Below are 26,223 nucleotides of genomic sequence, written 5' to 3'. Positions count from 1 at the left end.
TTGGTACAAGAAGTAAAAAGATTACAAGCTAACAAGGCAGAAATGGGCATGACTGATTGGGTTGGGGAATAGACTGTCTTGAAAAAATCCAATAATGTTAAAGGTATAATGAAATATATATATATATATATTAGAAGCAAATACCAATGGCAGACCAATGTACAGTGGAGTGTCCAAACAGGTTGAGGAAAGGTTCAAGTTAAAATGAAGTGGACTCAAGTAACTATTGAGCAATGCTCGATCATTATGGGTGAAGCACAAATTGAGCCGGCACTGCAAGCCTAATCATGCCACTGAGTGGGTACAAATTGGATCTATTAATTTAAAGAGAAGCAAAAAATTTCATTATATTTAATATTTTTATATTTGCACAGTGGCTACCAATTTCCCTGAAATTTGAATCATATTTTAAGATGATAGCAGATCTGGTATATTTATTGGATATTAAAGTCTGCTCTTGGGTATGTAAATGTGCTTTTCTAGCAGTAGAATCCCTACTGTGTGGTGGATTAGGGTTATTCTGTTCAACCGACTCTTTGAACTATTGACTATAGTGGGGATCCAGTGAGTTGTCAGAAGAAGAGGAAATAAGGGGAGGTGAAAGTGAAAACTGGAGGGAAGAACACAGTAGGGGGAGCGACAAAAAGAAAATGAAGGAAAAAGTACTTTTCCATCCTTGGTGATGTCATTTGTGCCCAAAGTGTTTTAAAGTAATCCATGAAAAAAATCAAATGAAACGAAAATGACAGGAAATAATGGAGGATAGGCTAGTGGTGAAGAAAGCAGCTTGGAATGAGCGCAAGAGGGGAAGATGGCTTTGTGAATAGAAATAGGGGGAAAAAGATGCAAAAGAGGGGGATAAAAATGTGGCAGCGAGGAGATAAAGAGTGAGTCTCAGAAATGGAGAGCAGAAGTTTGTAATTATAAAGAGGGAGAGAGAACAAATGAATCAGCATTGCTACAGTTGAATAATGCAACGGGGAGCTTGCAAACATACAGAGGACACAAGGGGTTATTTCAAGCAGTGCTAGCTTGCAGGGACACAGAGAAAGAGATACAGGTTCAGCTAGAACATCTGTGGCTTATGGAAATGGCTCATTTTCAAAAGAGAACTTCTGGTGAAAATGCTACTTTACTTGATGCTGCATTTGAATCATCTCGCTGGGCTTTAAGAAACAACACCTTCTCTCAACCTTTAGGTTTCCTGTGTACACGCCAAGATACCCACAGAGTCTTACCTTTCTCTCTTTGTCTCTGACTGTGTATTCCCACCCTCGCTTTGTAGACTAAAATTTATTATGACGGGAAGACGAACTGACGTTGAGAATGAGAGCAAAACAAGACTGAAAGGTTCAAAACAGTCTGTAAAGTTAACTTTGGAAGGCCAGCTTCTCCAGGGGAAAAAACACATGATTTGTTATTCTTGTCCCGCCTATTCTCTGCAACAAAAAAGGGCTTCTGTTTGGAGATTTATTTTCTTTTACAAGTATTGAATGCCATACCATTTTAAAAAGAAAAAAGTGTCATTTTTTAATTTGCACCAGTAAAGTATTTTTGAATGTCACATCCACTTGATGAATACAAATGTATTTCTCAACACATGGAATGGTGCAACAAAAGTCAATTTCTTTATAAATGTTGAGGGTCAAAGAAAAGGTGAGAACAAAAGACGCAAAGTACATTAGAGGAGGTAGATTATATCCCCAAAGGCTTTTATTGTGTTTATGCTTTCTTTGAAGCTGTTTTGATTAACTATACTACAGTGTGAAGGACAGAATATGTACAGAATGTGCCTTAAAGACCATTAACTTTCAACCCTATGAAATAATGTAGACATAGCCGTTGTTTAAATGTTTGGGTTTAAATATAGTAGCACTAAAAATAGGACTGAGCAATGCATTAAAGGTCATTGTCATGCACTTAAAATCACTTATATAAATACTTTCAATGAAGTTTGTGAAAAATTAAAGAAACAATGATACAAAAATGTAAGATTCTGGAAAATAGAGAATATTTAACACCTTTAAGACCTTAATCTTTCTGCGTTTGTGTGAAAATAAAATCTTATCAAAGAAGCATCAAATTTGTTATCCTTCTGTCCATCCTATCACATCAAACCGCTTTTCTGTCTTTATTGATATTGTATTGGTTTACATTAAGATTGATCGCTCATGGCTTATGGCCCTCCCTAATATCAACAACAATCAGTTTCAACAGGAATTAAACCATAGTAAGGGTCCAGTGGTCCCAGCATGTATTCTGTAACAGTAAAATGTTGGCTCAAAATGTGTTCATATCAGTGGAGTCATCTTTGGAGTGGCAGTTAATACGTGTGGTGCTTTAATGAATTTTGATGATCGATTTGTCTTACTATACAACATCCTGTGTCTCACCATCCAATGTTAGATGCTCCGCCCCTTGAGAGTCAGAACTGAGAAACAGCTTTATTGCCAGGTAGTTTTTGGACATACAAGAAATTTGCATCGGTGACTAGGTGCGTAACAGTAGACATAAATATAAAACCATGAAATTAACAAAATATACAAGTTAGAAGACTGTGTGCCAATAGAGTTTTTCTCTTCTACATCAAATCACAATTTCCACTTATTTTGAGTCTCTTCAGACCAAAACAAAACACTGAAGGTAATTTTATTTAATGTCTAAAATGACCTCTGTACAATTGACCTGCGACGACTTGTATCTCTATACCAAATTGCAAAGGACAGTATTCGTTATGGCTCAGAAAAACCTCTTCTGGAGGATCATGAGGTGAAAGATCAGGTGTACAAAGTGTCTTACTACTGTGACACTGGCGATTACAACCACCCCATTTCCTGCCAAGTCATTGTTGACCGTGGTTTATTCCTAACCCGAGCCGAGTAGTTTATTTGACCCGACCAACCTTAACTGTAGCATTGGCAGATCAGAAAAGGCTTATATGAATCATTTTTCGTAACGGTCATTTGTAACAGTTTTTGAAAGGCACTGACAAACATTTGCAAACAGTTTTTGTTGTGCCACTTTCTGGTCTGACTGGGAACTAAAGAGGATAATTGTTTGTGTGAATAATGATCAAAGATAGAAAAAGTCTTACTACAAATTTTGTACTCTAGTATAATGGTAGTTATTTTTGTTTTTCAATTTGTAAACAAAACCAGGAACCTAACACACTCATGTATTCAACTAACTTTAGTCTCTCTTCCTTCTCTCCTTTTTTCTCTCTTCCTCTATCTCTGCCTGTCTCACATCTCTTCTACAGCCCAGAACTGTTCAGGTCTGAGGACATGTGCCGAGTGTTTGGAGAGGGCGGAGTGCGGTTGGTGTGGTGATCCCAGTAACACCGGCAAGGGTGTTTGCATGGAAGGCTCTTACAGAGGCCCCCTGAAGCCTGCTATTGCCAGGGCTGGGCCCCGAGACCGAGACAGACTACGAGACCGGGACATGGTGCTGGACCAGAGTCTCTGTTCGTCTGATAGAGGCTACAACTGGGCCTTCATCCAGTGTCCTGGTCAGTGACCCGCTTGCTCAGATTCAAGTGACTGTATTATATTGTTTACATTTGATACTCTGTGACAGAAGTTGACCTGAATATAATAAGACTCGATTTACACCTGGTTTTAAAATGTGATCTGTATCCAGAGACATTATCTGGATAATCAGTGACCCGATCTTGCCTTTGTTACACCTGGTACTTTTAATGTGTTCTTATTATCCTCTTTGAGATCTTCTCCTTCAGAGCAAAACTTGTGCATAAGTAATTTAATGTTGCGGTAAATCCGTCCCAGACTCCCTTAAAGAAAAACTTACTTACTTGTATATCATTCATGTCCCACCCATATTGCTTTCATTTTCATGCACTTACAGCTAGATGTACCTGATAAATTAGCATCTAATTGTATCCTATCCTGTGTTTGTGTAATTTCCTCGCAGCGTGTCAGTGTAATGGTCACAGCAGGTGTGTGAACGGCAGTGTGTGCGAGCACTGTGGGAACCTGACAGCAGGGACGCACTGTCAGAGCTGTATGCCCGGCTACTATGGCGACCCTATCAACGGAGGGAAATGCAACGGTGAGTACAAAGGTCACAGGGGGTTTACTATGTTTTTATTTTTGGTTTGCGCATCAGCAAAAATAAGTATTTTCTATTTCTTATTTTTTGTCTTATAATTGCCACTGCGCTCAAATCACCTTGATAGTATTTTGTTTTTCTCTTCTACTGCAAAAACCTTTTTCAAAATAGAGACCCTCATTTTCAAAAAGAATTTCTAGAAACAAGTTAATTTCTCTGGGAAACAAGTTTGCTTTCTTAGTTGTCTCCAAGAAAATAAAGTTTTGACTGTTCATTTATACACAGAAATAACTAAAGGGAAGTATTCCCCCCTTTTTAATGTTGCCTTCACATCTTGCTCTGAATTGCTTTTAAAGAACTCATGAGCCCTTTCATTAAAAACACAACTGGAAGCTGCCCCCAGCAGTCTACTGTACAACACTGTAATAGACAGAAACAACCTGATGGGGGCAGTGTTTAAAAGCTGTGAGCGTGGGCTTTGGATTCTCTTGAGCTTGTGGTGACCACCAGAGCACTGGAGCAGTGAAAGGGGAAACTACACGTGTAATTTGGACAGGATTGTGGTCTGAAGACATTGTGGGAACAGCACTAGCAGATTACTTGATTCTCTGCATCCATTTCTTTTTAGATTCTAGTGAACAACAGAGATGTTACACTGGGAAAGGTGGTGATGATATAGGCAAACACTCACAGAGATGCACACGTGGTTTCAAGCGCATCCATAATTTTCTGCTTGAAATCCATCAGTCAGCAGTTTTTCCCATGCTTTTGTTTTGCTTCATATGGGAATAATCATAGCAAATCCCATAGCTGAAATTGTTAACAACAGATTATGTGTGTGAGTTAGATGATAGGAAGCAGAAGCCACAGGAAATGGGTGTGTATACATGTGATTTGGAGGCTCATGGGGGCTGGGTTTGCTAGGGTATGATATGGGCCTGGATGGGGAAAAAAACATCAGAGATGGGAGAGTGTAATGAATGAATGAGTGACTGCCAGAGTGTGAGTGAGGGAGGGTAGAAGTGAGAGGGAGGTGCAGTAACATCAGTCTCCCTGTGACAGATGTGCGTTTTGGCTTGGCGGCGGTGTGACATTAAATCGCTCTTAATCATTTTCTTATTTCCTGAGTTGACTGGTGTCTCCGTCCCTGGCGGCTTTTCGCAGCGAGCGCGGAGCTGATAGATGCACGCCTCTCGTCGCCTCCGTGCAGGACAGCCTCCGATGCACTTTCTCTTCTACTTTTGCCGTCTTTGCTATTTTTTTTTTTTGTCACTTCATCCTCTGTCTCTGCGTCTTTTTGTCGTGTCTTACGCTCTCCTTAACATCACGTTATCCCTGCTGTTACTTTTCCTCCCCGCTTTTCCTGGTTTGGTCTACTTTCCTTTCCATTTATCACCTCTCCTCTCCAATAATGTGCTGGTTAAACTGGACTCATCCATCCATATCCACCTTCTTTTACCTTCATACACCCATCCCTTCATTCTCCCTTCCTTTACTTCCTCTACGCCTCTGTCATTCCCTCTTATAGCTTACAATAACTCTCCGTCTTAAATTCCCCCCACTGTTCATCCTTCCATTCATCCTTCTTCCTATCTCCATCCCCCTCTATCTCTCTTTATGAAAAGGACCACTCGATTTACCTTGGGCTAAGCTGCTGGGAGGCAATGATGTGGGGCCGATTAGAGGGCTGAATGATATAAAGACAGCTTCGTCCCTACCAGGGAGGGGAATAGGCCTCAACTCATAGGATTGTAAAGTGGATGGAAGGGTGAACGAGGCGGTGACGTAGGGAAAAGGGGGAGACATTGTAAGAGAAGAGGAAGCAGACAGAAAGAAAAAGAGATAAAACCATGTGCTGAGATATACAAGGTTAATATCGGTGGAAAAGGACAGTTGTCCTTGGATAGAGAGACGATGAAGGAATAAAGGAGGAGATAGAGGGATAAATAAAGAGGGAGAGATGGAGGACAGACAGAGGAGAGGGGAGTCTGTCCGTTCCCCTGTCCCTGTGACAGATGATTAACTAACCTTGTCAAATCTGGATGATGTGTGTGTGTGTGTGTGTAGGGCATTTGTGGCCCTTTTATCTGACTGTACCATTCACCTTGTCCTGCGCACATACAAAATCAAACGCACTGACTCACGTCAACCTTCACAGCTGCAGCTGACAACATGTTGGGTGTCTGTTTAGACTTTTAGTTCCTCAGAGGAATACATGAATCGTAGAGGCTGACAGGAAACCTGCATATTTTTATGCACTCCCCGGGAGTCTTTGTTCTACTGATTTCTTGTCTGGTTTTTATTACAGCGAAGAGACAGACTGATGTTTTCTAAACATTTTTTTGTTATGCCAGAGTGTACTTGCTTGCTTTTCAGTAGAAACATCCACACCTTGTGTCACTGGGTGCGCACCAAAAGCTGACCAAACAAGCGAATTTAGACCTCCTTTTTAAGAGGTGGTCTCGGTACGCTTTCAAACGAACTCTGGTGCATTTTTGTGCATGTAATAGGTTTGCAAAGGAATCTCCCACAGAAAACACTGCTCTGAACTGCCTGAAAACAGCTGGCTTGTAGTCCAGCCTTTTCCCTTTGTTCCCTGTGATGACACATCAAAATGTGCGTCATGATGCTCGCCAACATTCCTAACACGCCCTCAAAAACACCGGTGAAAAAACACACTGAGCTGCAGCACACAGTCACAAGATGTCCGCCTGCTGCCTCTCCTCTCCCTTCCAAACACCAGCTACCCTCCAGGCAGTCAGTGGACATAAATTTGTTACTGTGATGTAGAGACAGAGCTCAGATAAAAATTTTATGGATGAAAGATACTTTTGTTACAGATTAATAACTCGCCACTCTGAAACTCTTGCTCCAGTCTATGTTACCAAGCTGGTCGGCAACATGTACAGCTGAACCGAAGCCGTGTTTACCGGCTTCTCATGACCCGCCCTTCTCTCCTTCTGATTGGCTAGTAGTCCTTAACTAGCAACTGTGCGTGTGCAACTCCCAACAAAGATCATTTAGAGACAAGATGTATCACTCCATAGATAAAACGAAGCCTTCAACACAGGGTGAAAAGAGGAGCTGCATCAGTGTGCAGTATGATTAAAAAATATGGTGTTTTTTGAAAATGAAACCATTAAAAACCTGTTCTGGTACAACCCCTAAATGAGATTTTGCACCTGAAAATGAGCATAATATGACTACTTAAAAAAGGCTACTCTGTTTACCCAAGTCCATAAATCATTTGTGACAGCAAAACAACAGTATACTATAGGCTAATAAGTATTATTACTGAACTACCTGTCATGTTTTTACATTATTCATAATAGGTTATGCGGTTTAAAATTAGTAATCATGCTTATAATTATTACTTAGTGAGCTCTTTGTGATACAGATCAGCATAAGTCAGTCACCGGAGTTTGATTTCCTCACGTGGGTCCTGATGTTGCAGGATGAACAAAAACGCCATGTTAATAGTCCTTTATATTTAATTTGTAAGTAACTGTTCCTCTCAAACTATTTATAAAGCCAAAGACTGTTTTATTGAATGGGGCACTTCATAAGTTGGGGGTCGGGGGTCCCTCCCCCAGAAGATTTTGAGCATTAAGGACTTAAAGACTCTTGCATTTTGGTGAAATTTCTGCCTTTTCTGCACCAATTTATGGTGGAAATGTTTTTATATAAAGGGAAACACAAAATTGAGGTCTTTATTGCTTTTAAATATGTTTCTCAGGAAGATCAACTTAATATCATCCCTGCTGAGTTAACACACACGATTTAGTCTTCCCTCCTCTTTTGTGTATTTTGTTTGGGGAATTTAACCTCTATAAATTAGTTTGAGGCACATTTTCACCTCAGTGATAAATTTAATTCCTTTTAATTCAGTTATTGATTGGATTTTAATAGCTCATCTGTTTTAGCAGGTTTTCTGCTCACATTCAAAACTTTCTGCACATTCAGAATGTCTTCCACATTTCTGTGATCTGATATGTCGTAATATTACAAGACAAACGTTATCATTTAATTAGAATTTAGCTTTGTCAGACGGTCGAAGGGATACTACTAACAGACACAGAACTGGATGAGACGAGGAGGTGCTCATGCAGCAGGAAAACAAAAACTAACCGACAACACCTGTGATTATACAGAAATCTCACCACAAATCCACACGGACGTTAACTTCGAAAAAGTGCAGCTCACAGTCCCAAACAGAGCAAGTTTGCGATTCAGATTTTAACGTTCTATGTTTATGTCCGCTCGAGCACAAAGTGGCTGCAACTGGCTGCCACTTCACGGCACTCGCTGGTGTCGTCTCTGGACACTGAAGTTGCTTTCAGGAGAAGTCCGACAGCCGAATATCCCTCTTGTAAATGTGCAACCACTGCGATAATGAGGAGTTCAACATGTATTCCTCAGACATAAACGCTTTTCCACTGTAATATCAAGAAAGAGAGTGTCCAATTTTCCAGAGTTTACGCTGTAAACATCGTGTGTGAAACTTTACAGATGATATTCTAACTTCCTGTTCCCGTGAAGGCAGCACGGAGCCACACCACAAGTAGCTGACAGAAAAATACACTCTCGCCCTGTCGCAGTGGGGTAAACTTGAATGTTGCAGACTAGTTTTTTTGCAAGTAGTTGAAAGTTTAAACTCCTATTGTTGTGAATCTTGAGGTAAACGCCCCACCTTTCCAAAATATTGCTTCCAGCGCCCCCCCGACATACTCTGAACACCCCCTGGGGGGCGGTACCGCCCTCGCTGAGAAACACTGGGCTAGAGCTCAGGTTTAACAAGGTACCTCCAGCAGCAGCCAGACCACAGTGCACCCATGCTTCCCTCTGAATTGTCTTCCAGGCAAGACTTCAGCTTGTATTTTTTTCTTCTTCTGCTTGTTATCTTTTGCTACCCAGTGTTTCGGTGTATAATGCTCCTCTGCCATCGGCACCTCATGCTGAACAGTTTTATTGCTTCCATAAATTTTGCATGATTCACATCAGGAGCTCCCTCTTTCCTTATCGCTCTGATGCCCTACCTGACTTGCTCTCTCTGGTTGTCTATGAACAGTGTCAGGCTGGTCGTGTGATGCATAGACACACTACACAGTCAAGTCAAAGGTTACTGTTGCGTGTGGAGGACGTTTTGTCGTTCATGTCATAGTTTATTTAAGCTCTGTTCAGTGCTCGTTTCACACGGGTCTTCATACAGGACTAGTGTTCTTCAGGCCCTCATATTTCAAACATCATTAAACAGGAGAAGGAATGCATTAATGAATAAATGAATTAAAACAAGATTAAAAGAATAACCACTGAATGTGTTATACATTATATTTCTCAATCAAAACCTATAGGACAGGCTACTTGAATGGCCACATTTTAAAGCTCTTTCAGTTTAGGTTAAAGTGAATGCTATCTGACTTTTTTGGAGAAACAAGTATTTTGACTGCTGCAGATCATTCATACATTCACATAGACAACTACCAGCCTATAGTTCGGTATGGGCATGTACATGTTACCTTACATTCCTCTTATTAGCTTTAACCTATAGAATTTAAAAGTTTGTGTAGCAAACTCCTCAACAAACAAACCCCTCACTGCAGAGTCGTCGATAGCTTTATGCTTCAACTTTCACCTCAAGACTGTCTTTGCCAGAACAACGGCAGCATTGTTTAAAATGTTCTCTATTTGTTTTCCTGTCAAGCAACCTCTTCAGGAGGAGGTCATAGTAATCTCACCTCAAACTTGTTTTCTAGAATTTACTAATTTGCAACAATTTGAAGGAACTTAATCTTGACGCAGAATGCATTTTCTATTAACATAACGTGGATTATTAAAAAATGAATGGCACAATCACAAGAGGTTGCTTGTCAGGAAAATGTAAAAATAGGTTGTTTTTAAGCATTTGAACAAACAACCAATGCTGTTGCTTTTTGGTGAGAGTGGTCCCAACCCATCATTTTTTTGTCACCCACCCACCCTCATCTCTCTCTCGCTCTCTCTCGCTCTCTCAAATCAATTCAAATTAGCTTTATTGGCATGAATGTATAACAACAATATTGCCAAAGCTACATACAACATAAGAACAATCAACCCCATACATTTCATTAAACAAGTAATTAAAGTGTAAAGTAATCAAAGCGTATGTGTTTGTTTAAAAATAAAAGAATTATTAAAAATTTAAATAAAATAAATAAGAGTAAGCGTGTGTGTGTGTATGTGTTAAAAAAAAGAGATATTAAAAATAAAATACATAAATAAATCGGTAAGCTTGTGTTAATAAAATAAATAAAACAGTAAGCGTTTGTGTGTGTTAAAAAATTAAAATGTATAAAATAAATAAATAAAACAGTAAGCGTGTGTGTGTGTGTGTGTGTGTGTGTGTGTTTAAAAAATAAAAATATATAAAAAAATAAAATAAATAAATGAAACAATGTGTGTATATATTAATAGACAAAAAAACTTAAAATAATTGATTAAAAAATCTGTGCCAAATGTAAAAACAAAACAATTACTAAAATATCAAACGATCAAAATAATAAGAATTTGAAAATCTGTACAATTTATTTATCAGTCTGAGGTTCTCTCTCTCTCTCTCGTCCCTAATTTAAAGTGTTGATGTACAGTCTCTAAGCATGGTGCAACAGCAGGAGTTCTTTTGTAAATTTGTGTTCAGTGCAGGAGCTATAGAGATGTTGAGTTCTGTCTCTGCAAGAAACTGGCAACCCAGTAGCATCAACCAGAGGCTGGGACAGACAGGACAGCAGGGGAGTGTGTGTGTGTGTTTGATGGATCAGACAGAGCCAGCTGTTCTTGAGTTTTAGCAGCAGTAGAGTAGCAGAAGAGGGATGCTGCCTGCAGAGTTGCTCCATTCAGTCTTTTCTGTGGAAATGCAGCCAAATACACTCTCACCTACTGTCTTAAATGTGTGTGCGCGTGTGTGTGCGTGCGCGCACACATGTCTGTGCTTCCAAACATGCTTGTGTGTGTTTATCTACCTGTAGAGCCTTGTGGCGGAATTGCAAATTACCCAGCATTCTTAGCGGTATCCAGTCATCTTCCCTCTGGCAGCTCTATTCCTGGTGTCTGACTGGTCAACATACAAGCTTAGACAAACCAAAAAATGCACATGGACCTACACACAAAACCACACACACATATAAACGGTTCTGTAAATACGATTTTAAAGGCTTTTGAATCCTTTTTGATCTCCAGTCAGCTGCAGCCGTGACTCATGTCTCGTCATAAGCTGCTTTCTTTGAGACTGTGTGATTTCCCTTTGTGGCTTTCAGCTCACATTGACATTAACCAGCATCCAATTCATATAACTAGGTCCTGTAACACAATGTGGGACGAGCAGTAGGGTTGAATAGAGTAAAATAAAGTATCCTATGTCATACTTAGACTAATGTGACAACTTGCTCCACACTTGACACAAATGCAACTTTTCTGGTTGCAAAAAGTCCGGTTCCAATAGAAGTTATAGTAAAATGAGGCTACTTCTCAGCTGATTTATTACCTCAGTAAACACTTTCCTGATGAGTTTATGGTCTCAATTGCTAGTTTCAAGTGTTCTTCAATAGAACATGATGTTCATTTAGTAAATTATGGACCCAGTTAGAGGAAAATAGACCGTAAAGCAGAGTATGCTTCAGGGCCGGACTATCTGTGATTGACTAGTCGTTACCATGGGAACCTGTCAGTCAGGCTAGAGTGACTCGTACCTACGTCAATGTGTAAATTTAACCAGCGCCGTTGAAAAAGCTTATTAGGAGTTGGCTGTTCATTTAGTTTTAAGACTGTTGTTCGCTAGACAAAATCATGATCCCGGTTAAAATGACACAGATGCACCTAGCTAAGCTAGATAGCTAGCTCCCCACCCTCTCTTCCAAATACGGTCATGTCCAATGCCACTGGTTGCAAAAAATCAAGATGGCAGCAAACTCAAGGCTTCAAATCAGCAGTCCACAAACCAACGGGTGAGGTCACGATGACTACTTCCACTTCTTATATACAGTCTGTGTCTCTCACACAGAAACATGTTAAAGGGGTAAAAGACAATTTCACCCCATCAAACTATTGTATAGACTCCTAAAAATGGGGTCACCGGCTAGGCAAGGTTGAGTATCACCGGATTATGAGCTTTTAAATCAAATGGGCCATGGAGAGAAGTGGAGCCACTCAGCTTGTAAACTATTGATTGTCCCGTTAGTGATGGAACATATTACAGGTCTGAAAAAATTTCACACAGAATTTGTACAGTATTAAACAAAGGCCATGAGTTAGGTCAAGATGACAGCCAGAGTGCATTGATCAAACACCTGGTGGAAGAGTCTGAGCCTGTCGGTGGCAAAAAGAAGCACTTTTTGTGGATTTAATTTTGACAGGCACAATTACACCGTAGGAATCTTTTGCACTGCAGCTGGCTGCCTGCTGAAGCCATCTTCTGCAGAGATTCCAAAACCTTTTGTACCTACTAATCATTTCGACCCCATAATGTGTGAAAATGGGGCCCAGGTTTAAAAATATTTGTGTAAAAATTGTTTGATTTGCATTACACTATGAGGCGTTATTAATCCTGTGTAATAAATAGGCTGAAAAAATTGGCTCTGGGAGTGAAATGATTGAAGTATTTACATTTAAAGATTGACGGGTAACTGATCAGATTCTGCTGAGCTAAGGAAACTATATTGAGTGACTCTTTGATGGCACCAAGACATGAAAACCATTTTTTCTCTTGATATGCAGGTGTGTGTGTGTGTATTTTAAGGACTTCTTACCTCTCTTTACTTCATGTTTGGCCCTCTGCCCTCGAACCTTCCCCCATGATGCCTTCATTAAACACCGTATAAAGCCCTGTCCTCTCTTATCGAACCAAACTGCCTCGTCTGTGGAACCGGACAAAGAAAAAGCAGGAGTCAGCCGTAGGTAGAAGGTGACATTGATGATGATGATGAAGATGATGAAAATGTATTCATGGAGATGAGCAATGTGATTGATCATAATCTGGGGAATACAGTAGTGTTCATAGACGCACAGAAGGAAAGGGAGTTTTTTAAAATTTTTATCTCAGTTGTTTTTATTTAGTTTTAAATTTTGCTTTTTGGAAGTTTCATTTAAAAATGTCGCAGTCTGAATCAAAATAATGATCTTATTGTTTTACCTATAAATATAGAAAAATAAATGAGTATTAAAATTGATGAAATTGTATTTGTATCAAAACCAAAACAATTCCAGGCCAGTGTGTAGGAATTAGATTTATATTTGTCGATTGAGCAGCACCAGATTTATTTTCACTGCCAGCAATAAGCTGTGACCAGGATTTACGTTCCATCTCACATCTAATCTTACCAGACCATAACCATGATGTAATTTCCAAAGCTTCAATAAAAATCACTTTTATTAAATGTTGCATTGAACATTCAAAATAAACATTTAGCACAATCTACTGCAGGTTTTTGCTAAATCATCAAAGATCAACATTTTGTTTGGTGAGTGGGTTGAAATGTTGGTATTGTTGTAACACCAGCGTGTATAGGCTGTTGCTTTTTAGAGGAAATGAAATAAATGTGTCCTCCATCATGTAGAAGACAAGAGAAAGAACATCAGTTAATTAGCAGCATACTTATCACCATGATAGCCATCTCACCTTTTCAAGCACACGGGCGTGCGCACACATTTTCTGTCTTTATAATATTCTGCTGTATAGATGATTTCCCTGTAGACCCAATCAACACTTCTGGTAGGTGTGAACACGTTGCACAGTGCCATATTTTCAGGAAATCGATAAGAATTACATCACTGTCGACATTAGGAGTGTTAAATTATGTGTGTGTGTGGGGGGGGTGACCTCTCGTGAACATTACCACTACAGTGGCCTTCACAAGTACCTGATTTGACTCCATCAAGTCCAGGTTGCTTTTTTTAGTAATAACTCAAGGGATGTTGAATGAGGGCCATGTAATTGAAAACATTGTTAATAATCATCTTTCGTCATATATTTTATTTTTTAATGAGCAGATTATAATTCAGACAAAATTTCACCTGGGTCTTATGTTCAAACACAAACTCTGTTTTCTGCTGCATAAAGCTGACCTGCAGTTTCTTGTAAATTAGGTCCTTTTGGCTCAAGCACAACACAGAATATGCTTAAAGTTATACAACGTTAAGAGAAAAATAGGAAGAAAATACAGAGATGCTAATTGTTGGCCAATGAACACAGATTTTTTTCAAAATAAAAACCAAACTAATGATCTTTAAACTAGGTCACTGTGCTAAAAAGACATGCGACGTCACTAGTCATTGACCCAAGACTACCAGCTTTGAATTAATACTGATTTAGTCCCGTAATGGCTTATCCTTTATTTATGCGTCATGTGTCTTGTTTTTCCAGCTTTCCGTAAACCTGCACATTATTTGTCTGCTTGTTTGGTGGGTGCTTTGCTTGCCAAATTGTAACATATATTGTTTGAGTAGTCAGATATGCGTTTTCTGTCTGTATAGGTTAACACACAGGAATTATGGTTAACACAGCTTCACACAATTTGGTTTTTCTTTCTATTAATGCCAAATAGTTTAAATGGGGGGATTCTTAAAGAGCAAAAAGAGAAATAATAATAATAAAAAGTCATATTTGACACGGTTAAGGGCTAAAAACAGCTGGATGTAATTCATAACACTCATTGTTTTTAATGGTGTGAACTTTCTGTTGGAGCACAGAGCAGAAGAAGTGAGGAGGTAGGGGCAGGTAGGCTGTTAAGTGTCCTCAACACAGTTCTGTCTATCATTTTTGTGTGCACAGATTTATGCATTGGTGTTTAATTTTCAAGAATTTCAATTGTGTATGCAAGTCTAAATTCTTTAGCCGTCCCCATTTTATTTGTACTCAAATCAGAATTTGTATTAAGTATGAAGTGTTCACATGTGGGGGGTTACTGTCTGACACACAAAACATTTGGGGTGATGTTTAGCACCACAAGGCACCTTGATTTTTCCCCCCTATTAAGTTATCTTGGGTTTTATAATTGCAAACCCCTCGTGAATAAGGCAGAACCGACTGTAGAAACAGATGATCGGTTCAGATTGTTCAGATATTCTCTGTTTCCTCACTGACTGATTTCCTCATCTCTACCTCTTTCTGTCTGACTCAAACAGACACCGAGAGATACAAAGACTAACTACACACACATACACAGACGGCCCTGTTCCCACCTACACACATATTCAAACACATCCTGACAACAGGCATCTTTTGTATTGTGTATGTACATACAGAGGCAGTGGGGTGAGAAATTGTACTCTCTTCAGGGGGCTTGCACAAGTCATGGAAAATATGATTTATATCAAATCAGCCTTTTTTGCTTAGAGATCAGGATTTTTTTATTGCGGCTTATTTCGGTGTTGTCAGCAAGTGTGGTGCTTGATGTGCTTTCTCCTCTGTCCATTTCATTCATTCACTCTCTCTCCTTTATGATTCCCCTGCTCCTTACACCCTTCACCTCCAGTTGCTCTCTGTCTCTCACAGAATTGAGTTCACTTCCTTTGGGCACTTGAATATTATGCGTTTGCAGACTGGTTGGATGAGTTAAGTGCTTATTTTACAATAAGGATCTCCATGTTTTGTGTGAGAGCCCGAATGACTGACTAAATGGATTTATTACGAGGGTAAAAGCCAGTAACATGAATGACGCTAAAGAAAGCTACAGCCATATTAGTGTATGTAGTGTAGAGAAAGATTATGTTTTAATGACATGTCCGTATTCTGTTTAATTTAAATCTGGGATGAAGAATTTAAAGCTGTAAGGAAGGGAAAATATGTCAGATGAGATGATTGAGAGTTGAAGCTCCGGTAAGACATCATACGAATCCCAGTCTGTGATGTTCAGAGTTAACTGAAACATACCAGGCATTCATAAAATAAAGTATTTGATAACCTTCCTAGAAATATTCTACAAAGGCTTGTTACTTACCGACTGGAATGCTGTACTGCCACTGGTGGTTGGAAGCTGTAATATATTTTGATAAAAGATTGCAATCATTAAAGTTTCGGTGTGTAAGTTTTAGTGGCATCTAGTGGTGAGGGTTGCAAATTGCAACCAGCGGCTCACGGTGCATTCATGTGCTCCTCCGAAGGTCCCATTTCCCGAGTTGTTCTTCCGAATTTAGTGTGTTCATGTGCTCTTAAGTTACAATGTCGAATAAACATGGATGCTACTACAAAGATGTGTTGGATTAGCATCATCACAGCATATAAACAACCCGCAGACATCTAGTTCTAGTGGCCATCTGGCAAACCAACCCAGTCTTACTCCCAAATAGTCATATATGGATGCTTGTTAAGTTCAGTTCAGTTTTCAATTACTAATAAATTACTGATTTTCATCCAGGAGCCCAGTCTTCGTTTCCTTTGTGAAACAAATGGTCAATGTTGATTCTTTTTACTACATAACTTACATATCTAACTTAAGATATGTAACTTAACTTATGTAATTAATGTTATTTTAACCACAGTCTTTTCCTAATCATAACCATAAAGGTTTGGTGCCTAAACCAAAACAAATTGCTTGACAATGTTAACCATGTACCATTTTACAACAATAACCACGTGTTTGTTTTTGTTTAAGTTTAAGCGGAATTATTATTGCTAACTTGACCATGGAGCCCTGCACATGCAAAAAGGACGCATGGGGTACCAGAGCGTTAAACCAAACATCCATATGTGACAAGTTGTTGGTGAATACCGGGACAAATCCCAGTGGGCTGTCAGAAAATCTATTTGGTCATTTTTACTGGCTTTCCAACCTTGTGTGTCTCATTACCGGTCCTCTCATTGTGCTAACTTCCGGTTTAGCCCTCCGCTAACATGAATGGGGATAAAATGATTTAATTGTGCAGTTCTTCTAGACTAGACTAGATTCTGTACTCATAAAAAATCATAAATAACAAGAAATTGCTTATCTTATTTGACTTTTTTGAAAATGCGTAAAATACCTGAGCACCTGAGTAAAATACATGTTTTTTTTAATCGTATTGATGTTAGGACATGTTTTCAGTTGTTTTCAGTAAGTAAGAATTAGTGCTGTTTCTATGAAAGATAATAGAGTAAGTAACAATAACAATTTTTGGAGTGTTATTTAGTTAAAACATGACACAAAATGTGATATATATTTTTTTTGTTGGTTAGGGTTGCAATGAATACATATATAATTCTGTTTTGCACAGAGACTGCAGCAGCTGAAAGTTGATTTAGTTTGGATATTGTACACTTAGAACAATGACAGCACACTAACACTAGCTCAGATAAAACTCCTGTCTGTGAGCTTCATGGTGCAACATCCTGGAACATCCTCCAGGTCTAGTTTACAGTTCTATCAGCAGCTTTTGCACATAATATAAAAGGTGAAAGACAGAACAGGAATGTGTCTCTGTTCTCCGGTTATACCAGTAAATATCAGTGTAGAAATTAAGCAACAGAAGACATTTGAAATAAAGATAGGGTAAAGGGTTTTGTGACTGACTGCATGATTGCAGTGACAAACATTAATGAGGTACATTTCATAATGTTTAATCCTGATAAAACCCAATAATCATGTTTTGTTATGTGACAGGTACATGTGACCAAGTTATAGCCTACAGCCTCTATAGCCTGTGTTAAACAAGCCTTTAGACCGGACCTATTGAAGTCACTGTATTGTGAACTGCAGCACAAACCTACAGATTCATAAACATTGAACACTCAGTTCTGAATAGATTTGGTTGAACAATAGTTGAGCTGGCATGATAACTACTGGGAGAGTTAACTATCTTGTACATAAATGTTGTGACATATGTACAGAAAACCTCAGTCATATTTTTGCTTTTCAAAAGTACTGATGACAAAACCTACTGCCTTATTTCTGTGTTATTGAAATAAGTGCGGCTTTGTATCTAAATTCAAGTGTTAGTATTGAAATATTCATAAATCACAGTACACAAATGGAGATGCAGTGTTAAGAGTAGCTTTATATCTTAACCAGAGCCCGACTGATTTATCGCTTTGCAGATATTATCGGCCGATATAAGCTACTTGCAAATGAATCTGCATCGCTGTTTATAACAGCAGCTATATGGCTATTAAAAAAGAGAAACAGAGTCGGATCCTTCTCATGTCATGAGTGCTGTATAGTTTGCCCACCAGAGGGCGCTCTGCAGCTCCTCTGTTAACAACACTGCAGCACAGTCGGCCAGAGCTACGGAGAGTAGCTCCTGGTAGCTCTCACACTCAGTGAGTTAGTCATTTGTCACGTTAATTACATGACTTAAATATTAATAAAAATAGCCCTCATCACACCTCTTACCATACCGTACATCCTGACCCCCCCGTTTTTTTACTGCCCTCTCCAGGCTCACACCAGCGGTGGTGGTTACGCTTCACAGTTCTAGTGAATGTTCCTCTTATTTCTCTCTAATTCATTACTCCTAAATATTCCTAAACATCACTTACAGCAGTTGATGCTTCAGGTTGCTAAATTAGCCAAATAAGCTAATGCCATGTTTGTCAGAGGGGCGCTAACTTTAATGCGCAGTTAAACTAAATTGTTTAACTAAATATATCTGCGAGCTGCTTGTCTTACAGCCGGTATGTCGGAAATGAGAGGGGACATGTAAATAAACATGAGCTGCCGCCGGCAAGCAAAAGTACTTCTTAAATGAGGTGAAATAATCTATAGAAGCTTCGAATACTAAAATCATCGTTAGCTGCAGCCCTAATGTGACCCTATAGATGGTTGTGGTATTCTACAATCCTCATTTCCAAAACATTAACATGTTACTGGCAGCTTTTTAAGTCTTTAACCCAAATTCTTCATGCCTAGTCCCTAATTCTCTTCTTTCTGTCTGTATAGACTTTCCTTGCATACTGTCTGTCTCTCTTTCTTAGTCTTTCCTTAAGTGCGTTTGGCAAAATCTGTATTGCGTGACACAACCACGTGACCGCACATTTCTCCTAGCTGTGTCCTTTTCTATGCACGTGTTGGCTGCCTACTAAATCAATATTGTATGAACAGCAGGGTGACCCGAGCTTGCACTAACACACCTGTGATTTGTCTATTATCTCAAGTCTAAAAGCCACTTGTTGTTTAGACTCTTATCTCCAAGCCCTTACACTTCAGTGTGCATCTCTGAAAAGGTTTACTTTCTTGGAGACGGATCAATTTAATTTCGAGTAATAGACTGAAATTGCATTTTGTTATTGTTGCCGCGTCTGCTGTCAGTGTCTGTGGAACAACGTCAATTCGACTTTAAGCCGACTGACATTTAGATGGCCTGCTGCGCAACCTTGTTTTTCTGCTGTCCTTCTGTGTGTATGTGTGTGTTCAAAAATCTAAATATTTAAAGCAGCGTTTATATCTGCTACGTTGTTTTTGTTCTTTGTAAGCGATCAAATCAGACCCTATTTCCAGACAGAGGAGGAGAAGGGATAGAAGAGGTTGTTTCCCTCTCATTATCTGTTGGTGCCTTGGCTTTACCTTGACCTGAGCGCACCACTGTTTTATTACAGGGCCTGTCTCTGTGCCAATTGGAAAGAATAAGAACAAAGCACAAAGTCAATTCAGCCGGAGAGGGACACAGGAAAGCGTGGGCGTACACACCATAACACAAGGGTATAGAGAACGTTCTTGTTTGTCTCTACCATTAGTCACTCCATGCAGAAGTGATTTAGTGTCTAAATTACAGGCTTGGCTCAATGTGAATCATCCGGCTACATCTTGTTCTGCTTTTACATAACAAAATGATTAAAAAAGATTAGACTCACCCCAAAAAAAAAAAGCCTCTCTATCCGTGACTCTAATCAGAAGTGGGGCTACGTACGATAAAACAAATTTCACCTCATGAAGTTCTAACTGTTGCAGAAGTTTTCCATCTTGCATGATTACATCCCAGGTCTGATGTTGATAAAACAGCCTATTACCATGTTTTTTCTTTTACCTGGTACACTGCCGATATCGTATTTTGACATTTGGCCTTCAGTACCGAGACTTTTTAGTTCCCTAGTTATAACATAATTGCTGAGTTATTTCTGTATCTTATTCATGTTCAGTTGTGCCTTTGACTCGGCAGTTACCTTGATAAAGGACTCACAGGTCTACAGCCACACTGGCATCCCTTAGAGACAGAACTTTACACTCCACAAAATGAAGCGCACTGATCATTTTGCCGTTTGTCGAGAGAGAGAGTCTCATGGCTACATGGTTTGTTATCAGGGTGGCCCTTAAAACAGTTATAATTGATATTTTTATAATGATTTATCAAGTGACAATGGGGTCTCTGGTAGTGATGAACCTACATAGAATTATAACTTCTAATCTGCAGCTCCTCTTGGCTTTTGAGCTTTATTGTTTAGCTGTTGGTCCACAACTTTACTGTTCTGGTTGCTTTCAGTGAAAAAAGCTCTTAATGCTATTAAACCCACTGTACACCACCTGACCAGCACACAGACTAGTTAGAGACTAGCAATTGAACATAGTGTCGCATTTAGCAACTAAAGAGCCCGATATTTCCCTCAGGAGTTGGTAGAGCTAATATAGAGTGAGTATAGGATTTACATTCACCCTGCTAATATCATTTAAAGACAGACTGGAACAAAATGTAAACTTCAACGGGCACTTGAATTTCATTAAAAAGTGCTTGGAAATAATGCATCTTCTGTGGTGTCCTTATGTTGCCTAGAAACTATTTCTGCCTAAACAGTTTGAAAAGGATATCCATCACATTGCTGAAATAATGATTCTTTTTAAGATTAGGTGCATAAAGTTTGCCTAAGAACAGGGAAACAAGATACAACATTTCAATCAGGAACGTAACACCTGTTAGTGCAGAGTGGGAATGACTCAGCGCTATACGCTGCTTTGTGTTTCTCGGAAAATGTGTGATTTGACCTTTTCTATCCTTCTTTCTCCGTCGTCTCCTCATTACACTCTTCCTCAAACTTTTTCAGTAACTTCTTCCCACCACACAGCCCCCCTCTTGCTTGTTTCTCTACTGTTGCTTGTCCTAGCTTTAAAAGAACTGTTCTGAAAAATGTCTGTACACCAACAAATGATTTTGTACACAACCACATGATTTCAGAGACGCAGACGATGCACATCTCTCTCTCTCTTTCAACCTTTGTCTTTTCTTTGCAGCATGCAAGTGTAACAGCCATGCCAACGTGTGCCACGTCAACACAGGGAAGTGCTTCTGTACAACTAAGGGCATCAAGGGAGACCAGTGTCAACTGTGAGTATACTATCATGAAACTGCAGTATGGATAAACACCCACACTACCCCTATTTTACTGGACCTCGATCATTAGGTGATCCCCAATTGAATAATAAAAAGATATGAAGAGAACAGAACACTAAAGACACAACATAAACCTGGCTGTACAATGATGTCCAAATATGGCAGCTCACGCAGAAGATGCTTCAGCACGACACTGAATGTGTTTAAGCAGCACTTTTTGGGAGGTTTGACTATAAAATTAAGTTTTGGTTGTCAGTATAGAAAGAATAATAAGAAAATGTGTGTGTGGAAACATTGTGTGTGTGTGTTTTGCCCTGACTGTGCCAGACTAGACCTCAGTAGCACTACAATATCCTAAATGGCTTGGCGGGCCAACACACCACGGAGACGGACTAAAAATTGCTGCGTCAATGAATCTAGCAGGCGATGCTAGAAAGCAGAGACGAAGGGTATGCGGGTGTGAGAGTGGGGGGCATACAGTATGATGAGGCAAGACAACTGAAGCAATCAGTTTTTGATCTCTTTGTTTAAACTTAGGGCTGTAACGCTTCTGAAACCAAGACCGAAATCACGCCACAAAGGTCCACGGTCTCGAGTATGTTAAGCCTAAAATTAGGGAAACTCTTGAGTTTTCTGTTTCAGAGAGCGAGATCAGATAATCCCCAGATCAGTAACTCCGGCAACTGATTCTGTGAACCTAACCTCCTACGTCAGTTTCTCCCCTCCTGCGATGCCTCACAGTTTCATTTCCTCATTCATTGTGTTGATATCAAAGCACATATCTGAACGCATTTACATCTTCAAAAACTTTAAAATCCCGGTTAAATAGGCTTAGTTTTTTACCCAAGCATGATCTTGAACATGACTGCTTTTATGATAAATCTGTCATCGATGTATGGACAGATCTTCGCACATTGTGGATTTATCCTCAGCACAGAATAAAATCTATGTCCGTCTTTACGTAGGCTATAACGCTGTGACTCTGTGGACAGTTGCACTGAAAACACTTACTGTGGGCTACATTACTGCAGTAATCACTGTTTAATATGGAACCTGTAAAACTGATGAATGAACAGTAATCTTTCATATTCTATGTAGGCTAGTCGCACTTATTGGAACATTCCTATCGCTGTTATCAAACTGGAGATAGTGTGACTATTTGTGAGTGAGGATGACTGTGGTGCAGCTAAAAAAAATAGGCCTAAATAAGGTTTAAATGTGATTTTTTTCATTATTAGCTGCTGATAGTCTGAATGTGTTTTGACAGCATTAATAAAATACGAAATGAGGTTATTAATGTAAAATAGACGTCTAAAACTTTAACACATTTTCCACTGCAAAAAAAATAATTAATAGGCTAACGTGACTGTGACTCTACAATCACAGGTTCACGAGTAAACTGTGTCTTAAATTTGATCTATAGCCTACCTATTTTCATAATCAGGTAGCCACCGGCATTTTGTCCCGTCGGGTTACAGCTTAATAAATATGTAATGACAATATGTAATGAATGTAATGGGCTGTAAAAAAAAAAAAAAAGTCCAGTCTGGTAAATGATGAATGAGCAAAGCTGTGTAGTAGCCTAATAATATTAACGCTTTGATCCTTCTTCCACTCCTGCGTTTTAGAGCCTGTCGTTGGCAGCATTCATATTTCTAGCTCCACCCGATTTAAAATGGAGGCTCTGCCTTTATTTACCCGTTGCCATGGTGAATCGTAGTATCGGAGCTCCATTGAGGATGGCTTTTTGTCATCCGTACGCACACGCTTAAATCGGGCTCAACAAACTCAAGAGTTGATTGAACTGATTCTGATCAGCTGTTGGGATAAACTCAGAGTTTGTTAAGCCTGCTTTCTGAACCAGGGCCCTGGTCTCTCATGGCAAACACGCCGGCTTGCTCTGTCTCTATTTCCTTGGATGTGTCTCTGCTGACTTTCTCCATCAGCAGTATGTTTCATAAAGTCACCACTTAATACCAGTTAACATCTCTCTCTCTTTTCTCTGCAAGATGCTAATGTGGGTTGCCAAATATACTTTGGCAGGTGCAAATATACCTGGCCAGCCCGCTCATGTAAAGCATATGTCGAAAACACTGTATTTAACGTTAGCTGTCGGCTTACAGGTAAATATTACACCTTCAACCAATTTTATTGTCTTCCAACTGCGTGTGTCACGTGACTATTTTTGCATATCTTATAGATCACTGATTATAAATACCACACAACTCCCATTGTGTGATAGTACAGTTATTAATTTATGTATTTAGAGTCAGATATAATTTCTCAGTGCTCTTTCTGGAAGTCGTTACCTCAGTAGAGAGAGCGTTAGATTTCACTTTGTTACATCTAATTGTTTGAGTTTGATTAGTTTCTTTCATTTGCAGAACAATCAAACATTGGGGGAAAACTCTCTAGAATCCAGTACATATAAATTCCACACATTTTGTGAACAAAAGCTGTAGGATTGTCAAGCCTATACGATGTAATGCTTTGCCATGTGGATTGATTAAGTATCCTGCTCAAACTTTAACCCTGGTTTGTTTTTCTTAAATGCATACCTTGTATCGATTGGCCTATAGTACCTCACAAAAGTGAGTACACCCCAAACATTTTTGTAAATATTTGATTATATCTTTTCATGTGACAACACTGAAGAAATGACTACAATGTAATGTCTTTGCTACAATGTAAAGATGAAAAGATGTAATCAAATATTTGCAAAAATGTGAGGGGTGGACTCACTTTTGTGAGATAGTGTATCTACACTATATTTGTCTTATGAATATGAGCTGTTATTGTCAGAGAGACGATACACAGCTCAGCAGTATAAATTGAATCGGTTTAAGAGTTCCTTTGTGCTTGTGTCAGCTGGAATTTTAAACAGTAGCCCAAAACAAGCAGATGTTGCAGAGGCTGTACTAAAGTGCACCACAACCTGATTGATTCCTCATAGTGTGCATCTTTATTTCTATTGTATTTTTGTGTACTCTAGAATGTTTTTCTCTTCTGTGTGCTGGTGTATTTACGCTGATGGGTCTAGATTGAGCCCATGTAAAATTTCCCCCATTGGGACAAAGTATCGATCTGTCTATCGACGTCTTTCACTTTTAATATTAGACATGCTGAAACTGATGCAGTGTGTTACACCAGTAAAACTGATTTGGCTAGTTAAGAGTTACAAGTAGATTTTAAATATTGTAGCCATCCTGACACACACACACATCTTGAATCACACCTGCTACCAATTATATAAATTTTCTGACCCTTAACTTAAACTTTGCCTTTCACCACTTCTTGCTTTACGCTAATCTTAACATAACCTTGAAGTGAATCTAACCTTCAACTCATCTCCTGACATTAGCATGGCTCCATCTGTGGCGTCCGGTAACATGCCACCTCACCCTCACACTAAAAGACTCTCTCCACATGTTTACCGACAACTTTAATCAATGTATTGCACAAGATGAGTAATTTGACTTTTAAGCTATTTATGTTGGTATCAAACCCAGGGAATATATTTGCTTAGTTCCAGACCTTTATATTGCAGCTCACTTGTTTGATTTTGCAGCTAATCAAATGGCTCTGGTGTTGTGGACACTAATGGCTGTTTTCCCGATTGGGAAAATCACTGAGCCACAAACTACTTTGCAGGCGGGATAAGGGATGAGCACATCATCTTCTTGTGCCAGATAAAATTGAAACAGAACAGTTTGCATGAAAATGGCTGACAGAGCTATACATATTGTTGTAAGTTAACTTATAGTAAGAACTATTTAACTGACACATATGTCTTAATGAATTATGAAGTCATTTTATCATGCAAGTAACATATTGGCAAATCTGGAACAATAGGTAGCTGCAGTTGAGTGTGAATGTTAGCCTTGCAGCCCCTAGTACTCCTGTTCACTTGGCATTTGTGTCAGTTTTTTATGCGTAATGTTTCGTTTCAACGCTCACAAAAATTCATTATTCTGGTGGAGACTCCACAGACACTGAAAGCAGAAATGGTGTATTTGTGTGTGATCACTTGTGCATCCCTAAGCCACTGTGCTGCAGTCACTTTCACCTGATTTGCTCTGACATGCATCTCTCTCTCTCTCTCTCTCTCTCTCTCTGTCTGTGTCAGATGTCTCTCTGTCACAGTGCTTTTTGTTTTGCTTGAGTCAATTCAAAATGGTGTGCCAAGTAGAGAGCCATTTCTTTGTCGTTTTGATTATGAACGAGCAATTTCCCCCCGGGGGCGGATGGTAAGCACACTGAGGTAACAGCAGGTGTGTGGATGCATATTTTTGTCTGTGTGTGTGGATGAGTGGATGCTCTGTGCAAACGCACAAACACTAAGAGTCAGAAATGATGGCGCCATTACGTAAAGCAGTTTTTGTTTCTTTTTTTTTGCTTTTGTATATCTTTTATTGTGTGTATGCTCATGAAAATATTGTCTCTGTCTATCGGACTGGATATGTGTGTCTTTGTCTTTCATCTTCATTCAAAGAAAATTAGCCCATTTCTTTCTTTCTTTGTCTGTCCCTCTTCACTGTTTGTTTGTCCTTTTGCTAAGTCAGTGCCTCACAATATTCCTCCCCTCGCATCAACCATAATCACATCAGGACCTTAATGTTGTAGACACAGACAAATATACACACTTTGACAACCACAAGTGCACAGATTATTATTGGCATTACGGGCTTAATATTATAACAGACCTGAGTTTCAGTACTATGCTTTGTTTCAGCCCGACTTGGAAAATTATATATGTTTTTCCCTATTTAAAAAAAGAAGCCAAAGTTCTGTATTGCTAATGTTGTCTAAACCAGTGGTCCGTAATAGTTTTTAATCCACAGCACCCCTTTATATTGTTCCTCTTTGCTGGCAAAATAGTGGTGTTTTGTCTTGAGC

The 26,223-nt window shown here is 39.2% G+C and overlaps 1 protein-coding gene across 1 annotated transcript in view; it reads left to right on the top strand.

Annotated features, from left to right (window-relative positions):
* LOC119913374 (attractin-like protein 1) overlaps positions 1–21,325 on the top strand; it is a gene marked incomplete in the record, with an annotated part of 61,021 nt that extends 39,696 nt beyond the window's left edge. Inside the window, 2 exon segments of the mRNA XM_038732786.1 lie at positions 3,931–4,068; positions 21,228–21,325. Of these exon segments, the coding sequence (XP_038588714.1) occupies positions 3,931–4,068; positions 21,228–21,325 (236 nt within the window).
* Positions 21,326–26,223: the final 4,898 nt, after the last annotated feature.

This window comes from Micropterus salmoides, unplaced genomic scaffold (assembly GCF_014851395.1).
Source record: "Micropterus salmoides isolate LMB-PRFRI ecotype aquatic unplaced genomic scaffold, ASM1485139v1 Ms_hic_scaffold_2, whole genome shotgun sequence".
Taxonomy (NCBI): Eukaryota; Metazoa; Chordata; class Actinopteri; order Centrarchiformes; family Centrarchidae; genus Micropterus; species Micropterus salmoides.
Note: the sequence above shows the minus strand (reverse complement) of the source record. Positions and strands in the feature narration are given on the sequence as shown.